We start from the raw sequence: 17,623 nt of genomic DNA, 5'->3' as shown, positions 1-17,623 counted from the left end.
GTTTAGCTCAGTGAGTCTCAAACTTTTTATCCTCAGGACCCTTTATATTCTTACAAATTATTAAGAACCCCAAAGAATTTTTGTTCATATGGGTAACAGCTGTTGGGATTTACCAAAAGAAAAATTAAAACTGACTAAAAACTTGAATAACTATTTGTTGATTCATTTAAAATAATAAACCGACATGTTAATATAAATATTTGTAATTGAAAATAACTGTAGGGGCGCTTGGATGTCTCAGTTGGTTAAGTGTCCAACTCTACATTTTGGCTCAGGTCATGATTTCATGGTTCATGGGATCAAGCCCCATGTCGGGCTCTGTGCTGACAGCTTGGAGCCTGCTTGGGACCCTCTCTCCCTCTCTCTCTGCCCTCTACCGCACGTGCACATGCTCTTTCTCTCTCCAAACAAATAAATAAACGCTAAAAAAAAAAATAGCTCCATTTTCCCCAGACAGAAAAATTTAGTGAGAAGAGTGGCATTGCTTTATATCTTTGTAAATATCTTTAATGACTAGCTCAATAAAGGACTGCTGGATTCTTGTAACCGTTGTAGCTTTTCGTCTTTTGCATTATGTTGCTTTCTTTGAAATATATGAAAAAAATCTGACCTCACCCTGCTATAGAGTTAGAAAAGGAATGGAGGAGTATTTTAATAGCCTTTCCAGATAACTGTGGATATTCTTCCTTGATACTAAATCAAAATGGGACAAGTGGTAGTTTCTCAAAAGTCAGTGGGGAATCTGAACCATATCAATTAACCTTTCATCCTGCTTACATTAAAACCCACTGGACCACCTTGCACTTTGAATGGATCTTTTACCCACGTGTAATTATTTTTTATTTATTTATTTTTTTGAGAGACTGAGTAGGGGAGGAGCAGAGAAAGAAGGAGAATCCCAAGCAGGCTCCAAGCTGTCAGCGCAGAGCCCAACTCTAGGCTCAAACTCAGGAACCGTGAGATCATGACCTGAGCCGAGGCTGGGTGGTTAACCAACTGAGCCACCCAGGTGTCCTGTATAATTATTTTTTTTAATGAACTTTACATTTTAAAACAGTTCTATATTTACAGAAAAATTGTGAAGATAGTACAGAAAGTTATTTGCCCCACACCTAATTTCCTCGGTTAACATCTGAAAATGATATACTTGTCACAATTAATTAACCAATATTGATATGCTATTATTAAGTAAAGTCCCAACTTTATTCAGATGTTCTTAGATTTTCCTAATGTCCTTTTTCTATTCTAGGATCCTACATCACATTTAGTCCTCATGTCCCTTAGGCTCCTTTTGCCTGTGACTTCTCAGACTTCTTTTGTTTTTGACGACTTTGACAGTTTGGAGGAGTACTGGTCAGGTGGACCTCAACTGGGATTTGTCTGATGTTATTGTCATGATTACATTGGGAGAAAAACCACAGAGGTTAATTGCTATTCTCCTGACATACTTTCCAGAGTACATATGTAATCCATCAAATCTTTTGAGTCATTTTGGAGTTATTTCCAGCTCCTCAAAATTCCGATGATGATGATGATGATGATGATGGCAGTGGCTATCATTTCTTAAAGACAGGTCTACATCCAGCGTTATGCTCAGGATTTTGCACTCCTTACAGAAGCCCTGGAGAGATATTCCCCTTCTAGATTTAGCTCCCTTTTAAGGAAATCATTATTTCCCTCCAGACTTGGCAAAACTGAGTTTCAGAGAGTTTCAGTGGTTGTTCATTAATATACAGCTGATAGGAGGCAAAGCTGGGATTTGAACATGGGCCAAGCCTGACCCCAAAGCCAAGGTTCTTTGTACTATACTGTGTGTAGGTGTCCATAAACTGCAGCCACACCAAACCCTGATGCTCCCTGTACTCGTAAGACCCACTGGCTAAGAACAGATTTTACGTTTGAGCTCCAGTTCACTGAAATGTTTTCTCCCGAAAAAGAACTTCATTTTCCTCATTAGTAGACCTGTATTAAGGACTGAATTGTGTGCCTGCCGCCAATTCATATGTTAAAGTCCTAACTCTCAATGTGACTGTATGTGGCTACAAGACCAGGTAATTAAGGTTAAATGAAGTCATAAGGATGGGGCCCTAATCCGACAGGACTGGTGTCCTTACCAGAAGACTAGGCACCAATCAACTTCTCTCCCACCCTGTGTGCACACAGAGGAAAGGTCCTGTGAAGACACAGGGAGAAGGCAGCTATGTACAAGCCAGGAAGAGGGGCTTCATCAGAAACCCACCACACCAGCACTTTGATCTTGGACTTCCAGCCTCCAGAATTATGATAATAAATTTCTGCTATTTAAGCCACCCAGTCTGTGGTGTTATGTTACGGTGGTCTGAGCTGACCAATGTAACCTGTATTACAAAAACCTGTATTTATATTATTAGATTGTGAATTTCAGAAATGGAAAACTGTGGAAATTTGTTTTCCCTCTTGTTACATAAAGTACCTACATGATATCATCAGTTTTGGCTCTGGGCCTATAACACCTAAAGTATTTACCATTTGGCCTCCATGAGAAAATGTTTGTAGACCCCAGCTTTAGATGAGGACTCTAAGCTTACCAAGCACCAATTATGTGTCAGCCAAACTAGAAATTTCGTTCTGCCATGCAGACAGGAGTAGGCATAAGTTAAGAGCCTAGACACTTGGCATTCTTAAGTTATATAGTTTAATTACATTCTTAATATATATTCTTGCGTATGAAGAAAAAATAAAAGCTACGATGACAAAAATAGGGAAAGAAAACCAGACCACAAAGAATGCCCATGTACTGCTCAGGGGTCCCTGAGCACAGTAGTTGTTGAATGAATGTCTACATAAAAAATATGCTTGGCTAATGGATCCGGACAGCTTGACAATGTTCCTTAGAATGTGCTGGACTTGTTGTTTCAGTTATGCCCACAAGAATGAACGGTGTGAGTCCTTCACCGCAATGAAAACCCTGTTCCTCTGCACGTGACTGAGTCCCAGCTCCCATGGAGCTCATCAGAGGTCTTAAACCAAAAACAAGTGATGAATCATCATTTACTTATTTTCACCATCCCTTCAGCACAGCCAGGACGTGTAAACTATTTGGCAAGTGTCATGTGAGTACCAAGTGAGTTTTCTGTCTGCCTGGCTTTCTAAATTTCATGGGACGAAATTTCCAGCCCTTTTCGTCCAGCAAAGAAGGGACTTGGGGTCAATCCACCACCTTGGCTGGGTATCACTGTGGTACACCAGTGGGGCTCCCAACTCCAGATTTCCAGATGTTGCTTAACACGGAAGCAGAGAAAGGGAAAGAGATAGAAATGCACGTGGCGGAGTCTGGGGAGCATCTGAAGGCACCCACAACCCACAGAAGGAAACTGAGGGCTGGGAGGTCAGAGGGGCAGTCTGGGTGGCTGTGAGCCTAGGTTATGGCTGAGATCTCTGGAGGTAATAGGGGGCCATTACTGGTTCTTGAGGCTGGAAGGGCTGTGTTTGGTTTGCACTGGAAGGAGATAGTTGTAGTGGCAGGGGCAGCATGGAGAAGGGAGGGAGAGTCATGCCCGCAGAGCTTGGTCCTGACCTTCCCCCACCACATCTGAAAGTGCTGTCTTAAGCACCTCCCTCAGTGAGGAGTGGCCCTTCCCTCATTGTTCCCTCAGCATCCCTGGCTCCTGGCCTCGTTATTACCAGTAGCCAGCCCTTTTTAAAGCAAACAGTGTCACTGCCATTTTATGAAAACAAGATGTCCGAGTAATGAGCCCTGTCAGCATGTGTCAGGAACAAATTTCCTCCCTTGGCCTCTGAGCTATTTTCTGTGTTCCTTTCCCTGTCTGACAGTGTCCTGGATAGTAGATCTGACAGTGTGCTGGCTCTGTCAGCCTGGTGGCCCCTCAGCCACCAGGGGCAGGCTGGCAACCAAGAGTCAGAACGCCCCCTCGCCTGCTTGGCTCCTAGGATCCTTGCCTTGCCTTTCTCTGCACAAACTTATTCTCCAACAATCCTTGGTACTGAAGTGGACAATTTCTAAATTGCAGTAGGTAGCTGAGAGTGGGGCTCACTGTGTGACCTTGGACAAGTTACCCAACCTCTCTGTGCCTTAGTTTTTTCACCCATCAAGTGAGGATACCAATAATATTAACAATGTCATAGAGCTGTTGCATGGATTAAATGCGATAATAGAGTTAATGGACTTTATAAGGGCTCAGTAATAATTAGCTAAAATCTCTGGTTATCTGTATGCCAGCTCTCTTTATAGATGAGAGACCTGTGGCCCGGAGGGGTTAAATCCCTTTCCCAAGATGACAAAGACATATTGGAGGCAGGATGAGCTTTAGCTTTGGAGGCCTGAGGTTCCTTTCCGTAACACCACGATCATGTAGGTTGGCAGGAAGTGACTTTTCCCACTGATGAGCTTTGTAGTTTCCCATCTCCATTGTCTCCATCTGTGCGTGGCCAGAGAACAGGGTTCTGGGAGTTGTATCGTCCATCACTACCCCAGACTCGGCTACAGTCAGTCCCCTTCCCCAAACCGCCCCCTGTAAGACCCTGGTTCTCAGACTGGAGTCTGCCCCAATACCCCCCAGAGGGCTTCTTAAAACAGACTGCTGTGCTCCACACCCACAGTGTCTGATTCGGATAGGTCTGGGATGGGGTGCAGGATTCTGCAAGCTCTGGGGGATGCTGGTGTAGTCAGGGGACCCACTTTGAGAACCACTGCCACACAGAGTTTAAAAATGACCTTAAAAATAAGCTCAGCAAAAATGATATCATCAACTCTGTTCAGTTATAGCAAACGCCAGTTTGAATTCCTGGGATGCTTAAATTCTACACAATTTTTAAGAAAGCCCAGTGTGGTCATTCCCAGGCTACTTCCCCCGTGAAGGAGATAGTGTGGCCAAGTACAAGTCCCTTGGGACTATGTTAAAAAGCATATAGAAGACCACTTATCATTAGCGTATCAGTTGGTTCTTATTCATACTCTCAACCATCTAAAATCAGAGCTTGCTCATGAGAATCTAACATTTGCCACATAACTTAGTTTGCAGACCATTTCCCCCTGGGAGGAGGGGGGAGTGGCCCAAATCTTTCACAGGTGGAACAGGTATGAAGTTTCTCCTTACGACCCTGAAGTTTTGCCCTGTCCCTGCTCAAATGGCGAGAGATTCTTAATGAAAAAGGTCTAAATGAAAGGATTTGAAAATTCTATACTTTGGGCCTTTGTAATCTGTAAAAAAACAAAAACAAAAAACAAACAAAAAATGCCTGGTTTGAGAAAGCTGAGGAACATTTCAGATTTGGCTACTTCAGAAGCTAAGACCCTGCAGGGCTGGGGTTCTTTTGGTCATGGTGTGTGGAAATGTTGTTGGCAAATTCTTGGACACTCCTCCATCCAATGGGGTATCTAAGTCCCTTCCTTTGATTGTGGTCCCTCCTTAATGACTTGCTTCTATTGAACAGAGTGTAGTGGGAGGGATGTTATAGATGCCTGTGGTAGGGCATAAAAGACAGCACAGCTTTCACTGGGATCTCTCTCTATACACACACCTTGGGAGCCCTGGGAGGACAGGAAAGAAATCGTGAGACCTCTATGCCAGGGCAACTTTGTGGAGAAACCACACAGAGAGCAACAGGCCCAAAGACCCCCTCCCTGGCTGGTCCAACCCAGCTGTTTGTGTCTTCCCAGCACTGAAGCCAGACCACCGAGACAGCCCCCAGCCTATAGCCTGCTCCAAATGATGCCACGTGGGCAGAGACAAGATATCCCCACTGAACCTTGCCCACATTGCTGATTTCTGAGCAAGACAGATGTTCTTTCTTTAAGCCTCTCCACCTTTGGGTGGTTGGTTATGCAACATTAGGTGACGAGAACATCCAATGTGATCACACAGAATTAAGACTTCTGGAATGGGAGTAACCTAGACACAAAGTGTTTTAGGCAACAGTATATTAGGGACAGTGGCCAAAGGTTACATGGCCAAAGACCTGTCTCTAAGGACCGAGCTGTGTTGGCCTTCAGAGCAGGATCAGCAGATGTGGAGAACCCTCTCCAGCAATAATCTCTCTGCTGGGGTTGCCAGAAGCTCTGTCCCAATAATTCTGTTCTTTTCTGGAAGGCTCTTATCCAAAGGCCTACTCAGTCTAAACCCAGAGTGCCTTGTGAAAATCTCACTATTACAATACAGTAAATATTAACACAAGGGCCTTGAATTCAGGCGCTGGGTTCTTTCCAACACAAATACTCAACAATTTATTTATAAACAGCCTCTCCCCATTTCCTCTTATGGTGATTATTCGCCATCTTTGCTTTGCAGCCTCATGTATCCCAGAGGTTTTTTTTTTTTTTTTCCCTCATTTTCTTTCCTTTTTCAGCCCAGTGTCATTTCTGGTATCTTTAGACTCTTGTGTTCTGTTCCTCCACACTGTCATCTTCCTGAGACTCCTCACAGTACAGACTGGGCAGGCTGGGTGCAGTGGTTAGGGTGAGGGGCTTTGGGATAAGATCTGTACCATTGCTCCATCACTGATAAGCCCTGAGACAAATCACCCACCTCCCTGAGCCTCAGTTTCCTCACTTGTAAACATATGACAGGCCCTGGCTTATGGGAGATGCTTTACACATGGCGGTCCCTGTTGTTGGCCAACGATTTCACCTCATGCTTCTTCTTGGGGCAGACGATTGAACATGGGCCTCTCTGCCAAGCAAAGTCACATGTTAGTCATCTCTAACTGAATCTCTCTCACTGGTTACCTGATAAAGGGGGAACACGGAGCCAGGAAGGCTTCATAAATGCTACTCTCAGAAGAGAGACCGTCAGCCTGGGGTGTTCTCAACTCCAGCTTTGACAAGTGTGTGGGCAAGAGCTGGCTTCCCACCAAGGACATTGCAGAGTAGGAAGAAGCCTTATATGTGGTCATCTTGTCGCAGTGGTCATGCACGTGCCTGCAGCTGCATGGGGTGCTATGGAAAAAGGAGGTTCCATCATCTGTGGTGTTTGTGGGGTTTAGGGTAAGTTCCAGTTCTGCCTTAACCGCTCACAAGCTAGATGACTAGAAAAAGGGGAAATTATATTTTGTAGAAGAATTCTTAGGATTCAGTTAAAAAAAAAAACAAAACTAGGTAAAGCCTTTGGCACAAGTGCTGGGCACAGTCTAGGTAGTCAAGGAATGCCAGATGACGTCATTATCATCATTATTCATTAACCTGCATTAGCAAAATGAAATTGAATAAAACCAAGTAATTCATAAAAAGCTAATAAAAACCATGTTTTACAGTTGTTCTAGTTCTGGGGTGAGCACACTACATCTGTGGGCCAAACCTAGCCCACTGCTTGTTTTTGCAAATAAAGTTTTATTCGCACACAGCCATGGTCATCTGTTAGATATTGTCTATGGCTGCATTAGTGCTACAACAACAGAGGGAGTAGTTGTGACAGAGACCGTGTGGCTTGCAAAGCCTAAAATATTTAGTATCTGCCTTTTACAGAAAAAAAGTTGCCAGCTCCTGTTTTAGTCAATGGAATATGATGCAGCCCACTCCAGAAAAAAAAAAAAAAAAAAAAACCAACTTGTGAAGTCTCTGTGGCAACATGGAAATATATTTATAGCATAAAAAAGTGGGATGAAGGGAATTTTCAGTGGAAAAAAATTCCTTTAATGTCATTAAAATATCTCCACTGTAAAGAAGGAGGGAGACAGATGTTGAGAAGCCTGGTAACCATGGTGATTTTTCCTGCTGCTTCCCTGGGCCTTTTACCCTCTGTCCTCCAGCTCAGACAGGGCTCAGGACTGGGGGTGGGGCAGTGGTTTCAAATTCCCAGAGAGGGGCTTGCAGGAAAGCCAGCCTGCCGAGCCCACAAGCCAAACATCTGCTGCACAAAGATTTGGAAGTCCCTTGCCCACAAATATGTCCCTTGTTGGGGCAGGAGTTGGGCTGAGCAGCCAGATGCTGTAAGTTTCCATCTGAGAGGCAGGCCTCAGTGGGCGGGGCGCTGTGGGGAAGGGGCTGGGTGAGGGGCACCCAGCAGTGATGGTAAATTACTAACGGGTGGAGATTACATTGAATGCTATGTTCTGGCTTCCTTTCCCCTTTCTTCAGTTACAAGTTTGGGGTGTAGGGAAGGGAGGAAATTCCATGCCCAGGAAATCCGCACATTTCATTTCTGAGAAAATACCAAGTAAGCATTCTAAATGCAGGGAAATGGTTTGGTGGGGCTGTTAACAATCAGAGCATTGAGGTCATTGACCTCGCAGCCCAGGCGCTCATAGGTTCCATCCAGGTGGGAAAAGTGGGGCGCGGAGGGCCTGGAAAGTGGATATGGGGCTCTGCCATTCTCCAGGGAATGTTCCCGATTGCTGGAGTTGGCAGATCCCTGGCCATGGAGCTCTCGGAAGCCTCCCAAACCCATGAGAACCCATGGTGGGTGGGATTGAGGTGTAATGGGCAAGGCCTTCCATTGTTCTTGGCATGCCTACAAGAGGCCCCCAGATTCTTCACTGAACTGGGCTGTGGGTGACTCCAAACTCTGTGGCTCAACCAGCAAACATAAATACACACACCTTTGTGGAGTTGTCCTCACCCATCCAGGGCCCCACCCTAGGACTGCTCAGACTCCTCAGGACTGGTGACCAACAAGGATCTGGGATGGAATCCCAGCCCCACCTCTCATCGGCAAGCCTTTTAAGTTCTCTGCTGCAGGCTTCACAGCTGTGAAATGGGTATGAACAACTCCAGCCTCTGCCAGTAGTTGTTAGGAGGACTCAAAGACATGAGTGAGCCTGCTGTGAACAGTCCCCTTCCCACCTGCCCCCCTTCCTTGCCAACACACACACGGTGGGGCAAGTAAAGGAGAGAGGGGGAGACATTAAATATTTGGGGTTTTTCATTGGCCTCACTGATTTAAAGGGCACACTTGTGGGGTGACAGTGGCTGAGTTAGCATCTGGGATTTTTCACTGCGGTGTTTCCTCACAAAGACAGGTGCCTCTGATGGCATTTCCCATGGTGTCCTGCCTCTCCTAAGCTCAGTGTAATAATGACTCTTTAGGGCTGCTCTGAGGTGGGCAAGGGCAGCCACAGCTCCTGGATCTAAGGACCCAGATCTAAGGACTGCGTAGCACCAGCCATACGGGTGAGTTAAGCACAGAGGGTGCTGTTCCCACAATCTGGCTAGACCTCTGTTATACATGTGGCCTCACCCCTAACTCAGCTCAAGGGGCCCGTTTCCACATGGACAAGGTGGAAAAGGCTTTTGGCAGTAATGCTCCTCTGGTCTGGAGAACCCTTTCCTCTGAGCACATTTTGGTGGAGGGGCTTGGTGAAGACTCAACAGCCCGATCCTGTTGTAGCTCGGGTCCCAAGGTCTCTGAGGAAGGACAGCACTGTAACAGGCTGACAGCAGATTGATGGAGCCGTGCCAGCTCCGAGGAGAAATGCCCTGCAGTGTAGACGGAGCTGTGCCAGCTCACAGAAGTGCCCTGCAGCATAGGCTGATTGTGGCTCCGTGAAAAGGGAGCTGGTGGCCTCAGGCTGCTGAGTAGTGTGGTTGGGTGTGGTGTAATGCAGTGTGTGATGCCCTGCCTGTGTTTCCCAAACTCCCTGTGGGTCTTTAAAGGAAGATTCCTATGTAGCGTCCTCAGAGCTGGACTCCCTAAGCCAGGAGGCCTAAAACATCTATAGAATGCCCTGTTGTCTTCTCCGATCCTCACCATATGCCAATTTAATGATATTATTTTTCCTTGGCTTATATGTAAAATTATTTTTATACTTTTTTTAGCAGTGGTTCTCAAAGTGTGGTCCCCAGACCAATGTCAGCATCAACCCAGGTGTTCATTAGAATAGCTGAGTCTCTGGCCCCACCTGTTCCTACTAAGCAGGGAGCTCTAGGGTGGGGCCCAGTCCTCTGGATTTTAACCAGCCTTTCAGGTGATTTTAGTTTGAGAACCACGGCTACAACCTGCCAGAGGCTCTCAGAAGTCCTACCTCAAAGAGACCCACTTAGTTTTGGTTACTCTAATGTCTCCCAAACTTACATGGCCATGTAACCCCTTTAGGATCTAATATCCATTAGCTATCCGAGGAACAAGCTTTGGGCAACAGGAAAGATGGACTTGGGGACTGATGGGGGGTTGGTTCAAATCCCACAGCTTTTCTTCAAGTCATTGGGTGGTTGGGGGCTTTAAATCAGACCCTCTAGTTCTTAGCGCTGCCCTTGGTTCAGAGAAAGCCAAATCGTAGCTGCTAACGATAGTAATAATGATCACTCTTAGGATGACAAACAATATTATGTCACCAAGATCATTCTAGGAAAATGTGTTTCACGTGTTCTTTCTTTTGCCCATTTTTTTTTTTTTCTCATAAATCACCGCTTGGATTTGGGGCATCAGTCTGAGTTCTACAATTTCCTCCCCATATCTGGGTTCTCAAATTGAATGCCCTGACCATTTCTGGCAAAGTCCACTGTCCTCATCAGGGGAGCAAAAATCAGGCTTCCTGCCTGATGCTTGGCTCTGGTAGCTGTCCTACACTTCCCTTTTATGAGAAACAGAAGGGACACAGCACACAGGATGGCCAGCACCCACGTCCACTTGACTTGGCCATTGACTAGGGTAAGGCAGAACAAATTTGGGTTTGCTGGGGACACACTGTCTATGAACTGGCAGGCTATCTAGCTACCTTTATAGGATTTGCTCCCTGGCTTCTAGGAGATAAACAGGGAGTCAATAAAAGCACCCAGCCTTCTTTCTTCCTGGAACAGATAATAAGCAGGGTTTTATAACTCAGCATCATGTAGTTGGAAAAGTATCGGATCCAGGTTCTACTCCTTAGAAACTGTGGAACCTTAGAAAAGTTACCTACCCTCTATGAATCTCTGATTCCATACCTGTCAAATGGGGTTGGTGAAATTCACCCTACTAGGCAGCCGGGTGAGTTAAACAAAGACTCTGAAAGAGTAGGCATGGCATCTGGCACACATCAGGTGCTTAATAAATGTGAACTTGGATCTCATCATCCTCCGGGGCAAAATGGTCATCTAAACTGTCCCCATTGTTAGAGGCTCTATTTAGTCTGAATATTCACTGATTCATCCATTTGTTCATTCATTCATGGTTCACATATTTATTGAGCACCTACTATCTATATCAATGGCACCTGCTGAAGATACAGAGATGAAAAAGAAACCCGCAGCACCTAGAGGTGACATGAACACATGACGTACAGGCAGGGATCCACTAGTTACATAACTAGTTATCCAATCAAGATTGGGGGTAGGATAAGGAAGGAGAAGGCCGTTTTCCCTAGCCAGCCCAGCCCAACCACCACGGGCTTCCTTCAAATTCTGTTTTTGGTCTGGTCTTATTGTTTAAATGCTTCCAAACTGTCAGAACTACTTCCTAAAGTTGACGATAGGCAGGGGCTCAGGATCTCAGGCCACCTTTGCCCCACTTCCATGCTGTACAAATATGTGGGGCTGAGTCAAGGATAAAATAGCGTATCTCTCCTGGGAATGGCAATTGGGAAATGTCCCAACGACTTAAAGAGATCGCCTGCCAACTTGGAATTATGCGGTATTTATGCTTTAAGGACAGATAACTATTTGGATATAGGGCTGGATGGGGAGGACACTAGTTTATGAAACACTGTAACTGGATCTAATTTTTTTTTTTAAGTCGCTGGGACATGGATTCTTCCTCGGAAATGGGTCTTTTCAACACCATCGCCAAACCTGTGGTAAGGAAAATAAGTTTTGTTCTTTTGACTTAGAGTTCTCAGATTGACTGTGTGCGGCCATAGTTCACTGGACGGTAACCCCAAATGAACGCGCCAACAAATGGGGGTTGGACATTCAGGACACAGGTTTTGGATGGCAAGTTTGAGTCACTGCAGGCAGGAAAGAGCCTGGCCCTTTCTGAATGTAGTGACAACATCACCAGGGCTGGCATTTCCCTGGGCGGTCCGGCTCACACGGGCGACTGCCAGCCTGTTACCAGCAAGGCAGGTTATTTGCTTGAGGGCTTCACGTATTGGGACATTTATCTCCAAATAACAATTAGAGGCAGCTGAAGTCACTTGGCTGACTGGGGGAGAGGGCAAAAGGTAGACGGGAGCCAGAGGCCGTGAAACAGCAAACATCAGCCCTCTGTGGTACCCGTCTCCAGCTAGTCCTTTATACCTCCTGTGGGGCAGATGAAGACAAAGCCATCCATGAGGTTTTCACCTCCCGGACACTCTACCTTCTTCATTTTCTCTCAAATAGCCTCCAGTCCCTCACTCCCTTACAGCACATCTTCCACATGCTGCTAGAGGGCGCCTTCCCAAGCACAGCTCAGATCCTGTGATAGCTCCCGCTGAAACCTGCCATAGCTGTCTGTGGCCCTCAGAGTGAAGTCCTACATCCATGGTATTCTCCAGTGTGGGGACGGAGTCCTCCACTTGTTTGATTTCCTGGGGCTTGGCGGACAGCACAGGCTGGTTGATACTTGGGTGATGAATGGATGGAAGGCTTGCCTCTTCAGGAAGTGTGCCCCTGCTGACCCTGCCAGCGTCGTGTCCCCACGCCCCCCAGCACACCACGCTCTCAGGCACATGGGACTTTGTTCAATCCTCTGGCTCCACCGTGCTCTCTGGAACTTAGGGTTGTTTTGCCCAAGCTTGCCTCTTTAAGATGGCCTGGGTCTTCCCTGCCAAGCCTGAATTCAGCTCTGGGTGCGTCCTAGTCATTTCTCCCGGCCAGGCTGGGCCTCAGCTCCTCCTCCAAGCCCACCCTCACCTCAAGCAAGGTTAGATGCCCTTTCTCTAAGCCGTGACAGTTTGGTAGCCTGTGACCTCCACTGGACAAGTAGCCTCTCAAGCACAGTGACCTTGTGTTATTTTCCATAGGATAATGCCTGGCACAGAGTAACTGAGCACCAAACAGCCGCTGGCAACATGAATGCATGAAATGAATGTTGGAATGAGGGGCAAGAGCCTGGAGCTGGGGCCCTGCCTGTGCAAGCCCTGGGCCTGGTTTTTTCAGCCAGACCTGGAGGCACGGCAGACACTTACGTATTCTTTGGACGGGTCACCGATGCTGCCGTTGGTGGTCGGAGCAGTGGTCTCTGTGCCCTCTGGCTTTTCCTGCTGCTTCCCTTCCTCCTTGGGCAAGCCACCCTGCCCAGGGAGGGCCACCTCTCCCACGCCGAGGGCCTCGCTCTTGTATTGCTTGACGAACTCTTCCATTACTTTCAACTCATTCTCCAGAAGTCCACGGCAGCGAGAGGGGTCCTGGTCGTAGATGGGGAGCTGCTGCATGAGCTGGCGTCGGCGGTAATAAGCGCCCTCGGTGCCTGTCACTGGCTGCTTCTCTTTAGGGATGAGCTCCATGTACTGTAGGCCCTAGTGGGGAGGAGATAAACCGACTGTGATTCTCAGGCACCCAAGCCAGATCTGGAATTGGTGAGCAGCCTCCAGCTTCTCCATCTGTTTTTGCAGAGCCCCGAGGCTTGTCAAGGCAGAAATGTTGTGAGTTTGGCGACACCCGGAGAGGCCTAAATAAGCTGTCACTCTCCACCCAAGTGGTCGCAGATTCACATTCTGAATGGGAGTGTTGTACTGGATGCGTTGGCTTTGCAACGCAGATTTGGTTTCCTTCAAAACTAAATATTTTTACTTCACTTTACCTCGTGGCAATGCTCCTTAAAAAGAAAAAGAGTCAATCTAGTTTAAAATTGCTTTGCTTGGAAAAGTATAATTAAATCATTATAGGTGTAAGGTATTTCATGGTTTGTTCATTTAAAAACAGGCAAAGGCACCTTCTAATAGAACAAGTTGATAAGGTCTCGTGGTAATAACATTTCCACATCAGTATGACTGAAAACCATCTGAATGTTAATATGTCCATAGATAACTGTCCAATTTGGCTTTTTTTTTTTTTTTGTAATGAACAGTAATCTTATACTTGGGTGGGTTGCAGGGATGGGAAGATTCATAGGAGAAAAAGGTCAAGGCCACACAGCATGAGGAAGCGTGAAAAGCAAACTGTTTATCCTTTACAACTGGTCTCCATTTCTGTGCTTGACCCTGACTGTGACTCTGACACCCCCACCAGTTTGCCGGATTCCCACTGCCCAGGTGGCTGTTGCCATATTTACCCTCTTGGAACCTGCCTGTGTCCTATCACATCCTGTGGTTGGAACTGGATTGTGGTAATCAACATGGAAAGTCATACTGTAATTCATAATGAACAATCCCGGCTTTTGCCTCACGTTAGGGAGGAGGGGCAAGGAACCTGATGGAGGGGCATACTAGTCCAGAGCCTGGTTTGCTAACTTCCATAATAAATGAATTCCGGGTCAGAGCAGTTTTAGAGAAGGGAGAGGCAGATGACCCGGGTTTCTATGGACTCATGAAGTGAGAGATGGCTGTAGATGGCCCTATGTGGCTCTGCCCTAGAGCTTGGAACACTTGTGGGCTCACAGAATACCCTGTGAATCCCCCTTCACCTGTACAGTCCCTAAGGACTTTTCCAGGTGCTTTTTCAGGCACAGGAGATGGACTGGGTGGTAGATAGAATCTTAGGGTGTCGGGGAATTTGGTTTCTAGCTCCCTCCCTGATGCTGTTCTCTGTGTAACACTGAGAAAGTACACAGCCACCCAGGCCTCGGTTTCATCATTGCAAAGTTTGGGGTAGACTGCATGATCTTTAGGGTCCTGAGCACTGTGAGAAGTCTGTGGTGACCTCACTCGGTCCTCACCACAATTAGCAGAGAGAGAGGCAGTAGCACTGACCCGGGTCTACAGTGCAGGAAAGTGGCTCAAGGAGCCCGTGGTTTCTGGTTCGCCAAAGAGGCCAAGACTCTGAACCCCAACACACGGAAGAAGAAGTGTCAGGGAGCCACATGGCTGACCACACGTCTGAGAAAGGCTCGGTCCTGACTCTGTCTGCGGGTGGTGTGGGGTGATGCAGTTTTTCCCTGGGTCAGTATGAAACCACAGGTGGCTTCCAGCACAAAAATGCCAGGCAGGTAGGTCTGAAGAACCTAGTCACAGACTTTGGGGTGCATGAGAATCGCCTGACCACCTTGTGAAGAAGCTTCCTGGGATCACCCTAGACTTTGATTTGGGAGTCTGGAGGAGCCCAGAAGTGAGCACTTTTGCAGGTCCTCCTGGGTCATCTGAAGCAGGACATCGGAGGACTCAGGGACAGTGGGTAGGGGGAAGGGGTGTGACCATCTGAGGACAGGGCAAGCAGCAGACCAGCAGCACACAGGCTGGGGCAGGGCACAGGGCCCTGGGGAGATGGGTTAGAGACAGGTGGGTGGGGGGGCAAATATCTATCCCAGGCCTTCTTATTTCGTGTCTGAGGCCTGCCCCGTCCTCGGGATCTGTGGAAGGGATGGGGAGGTGGTGACAAGACTATGGCTCACCGTGCCAGAAAGGGCACCCAGACCTGCTTAGCATCTCATTCGCTCCCACTGTGGAAGCAGTTCCAAGTGCATGGCTGATCGAGCTCATGGGAGCACAGCCTCTTCTTCTGTGAGGGCTGCTGACCTCCCGGGTTGAGTGGTTGAAGGAATGGCAGGAAGAGCTCACACTTACGTGGTACTTACTATGTTCCAGCACACTTCTAAATGCCTGACCCATGTTAGCCCGTTTACTTCTCACAGAACCCCCAGGAGGAAGGCACTAATATTACCCCTCGAAAAACCGAGGCACAGAGAAATAACCTCCAGAGGGTCACACAACTCGTCTGTGGTGGACACAGCTTTGTACTCAGCAGCTTGGGTCTCAACCCCTTCTACACTGCCTCTCTAGAAGGCGAATGATTTGCAAAGAGGAAAAAAACAAATTCCCCCAATCTCTAGGGGAGTTTCCTTCTGTCTTCATTTCAGGGTGAGGAGGCTGTGTGGGCACTGCCTAGTGAGATGATCCCCCAGCCCCTGGATATGCCCCTGATTCCGGCCTTCAAGAGCATGCATCCCTCCCTGCATAGCTTTACAAATAAACACTGTGGTAGGAGTCCCGGGGTAGCGGCCTTGCTGGCCACCTGTTTGTTGATCCCTGTATTCAGTGTCCTTTCATGGCTCTGTCCTGGCTACAGGTGTTTGTGACCTGCAGGGCTAACAGATTCCTGGCCAGAACCCTGGAGACAGGGAGTGTTCCCTCCCAGGAACCTGTTGCAGGTCAAAGCCCCAGCTGGGTACCTGCTTTCTGCCTTTGCAGGGTCAAGGCCACACCATGTGGCCGCCAATGTTTTGTTGTTGTTGTTGTTGTTGTTTTGTGATGGCTGGCCTTGCCTGGCTGGCCTGAGAACCCTATTCACACACCTGTGGTAGACATTACTCATCAACCCTGGTGAGGGCATCAGAGTCCATCTCAACACAGCCCTTCAGACAATTGCTGTTGACTGGCATGGGCTTGGGACGGGGATGATGGGGAGAGAGGGCTGGCTCAGAGTCAGCTGCCTGTGCCACTCAGAGCTTGTAAGAGAATCTCTCAGAAATCCCTCCAGGAAGCTGATTAAGGTCATGTTCCCAAAACCTTTAGCAAGAGGCCTTTTCTCAGAGCTGGAAAGGTTGGTTTAGGTTTCAAGTTTTTCACGAGGACCTTTCTGAGTCATTTGGTGCATTGCTGTCTGGCTGGGACATCTTGGGTGAAGAGGTTCCCAGAATCAGGCTTTATCAGGAGAAGAATCAAAAGGCAGAGAGAAAAGTGGAAAAGAAAGGTGCCTTATTCCCAGAGTTGGGCATAGTTGAACACACATGGACTCTGGAATCGGAAGACCCCATCCTGCCTGCTCTTTCGGCTTCTCTGGCGGTCAGGCAAGGACAGTACATGGGCTTTGTGTTACATGCTAATCTCCATCAACAGTGGCTACTTGAGTGCTGTGTTGAGAAGGATTCTGAGGCCCAAAGAGACTCAATGGAAGATCGTGCTCTAACTGACCAGCAATGTTTGCCATGGGTGTGGGAGTAGAGGATAAGGTAGGAGTGCCACACCTGCACGAGTTCCTCAAGAGCCTCTGTTTGCTCTCCTGTAAAATGGGGTTATTAAGCACGTAGGGAGTGGTGAGATGTTGATGACATATATCATATGTATCATAGTATTTTTTTATCATAAATCATAAATATATCACAGGGATTCGTGAGAGAGTCTCTAACAAGCTCTGAGTGGCACAGATACCTCTGACCCAACCTCTCTCCCCATCATCATAAATACACACATACACACACACACACATACACGTGCACACACACATGCAGAATGCTCAATGGATGCTGGTTCCCTTCATCTTTTCATCCTTCCCTCTCCCAAATCCTGGCTAGCTTTCAAAGATTTTCCCAAGTCCCTCCCTATTCTTAGAAGCCTTCCCTTAAAAGTGCTAACCCAAAATACATGCTGTTTTCTGCCTCTCCTCCTACCTGTCTGGTTCTCCTGGCCTGGCTTGATAGGTGGGAGCCTAAGCTTTGGAGTCAGGGAGGCCCGAATCCAAGACCTGGCTCTGTCATTTAAGCCAGCTATGGGACATCAGGCTAGTGGTGTCACTTCTCTGAGCCTCCATTTCCTCCTCTGTGAATAAGGGTAGTAACAGTATATCCCTAACAGTGTTGGAAAATTAGATGAGACCACGTATGCATAGCTCTTAGCATATGCTAAGCTTAGCACACGTAAG

The 17,623-nt window shown here is 47.3% G+C and overlaps 1 protein-coding gene across 1 annotated transcript in view; it reads right to left on the bottom strand.

Moving 5' to 3' along the window:
* The window catches only part of LMCD1 (LIM and cysteine rich domains 1), a 58,174-nt gene that overhangs the window by 1,784 nt on the left and 38,767 nt on the right, over positions 1–17,623 (bottom strand). Inside the window, exon 4 of the mRNA XM_049640905.1 lies at positions 13,018–13,347. Within this exon, the coding sequence (XP_049496862.1) occupies positions 13,018–13,347 (330 nt within the window). The remainder of the gene's footprint in view (positions 1–13,017; positions 13,348–17,623) is intronic.

This window comes from Panthera uncia, chromosome A2 (assembly GCF_023721935.1).
Source record: "Panthera uncia isolate 11264 chromosome A2, Puncia_PCG_1.0, whole genome shotgun sequence".
Classification (NCBI taxonomy): domain Eukaryota; kingdom Metazoa; phylum Chordata; class Mammalia; order Carnivora; family Felidae; genus Panthera; species Panthera uncia.
This window is presented reverse-complemented; position numbering and strand designations above follow the sequence as displayed.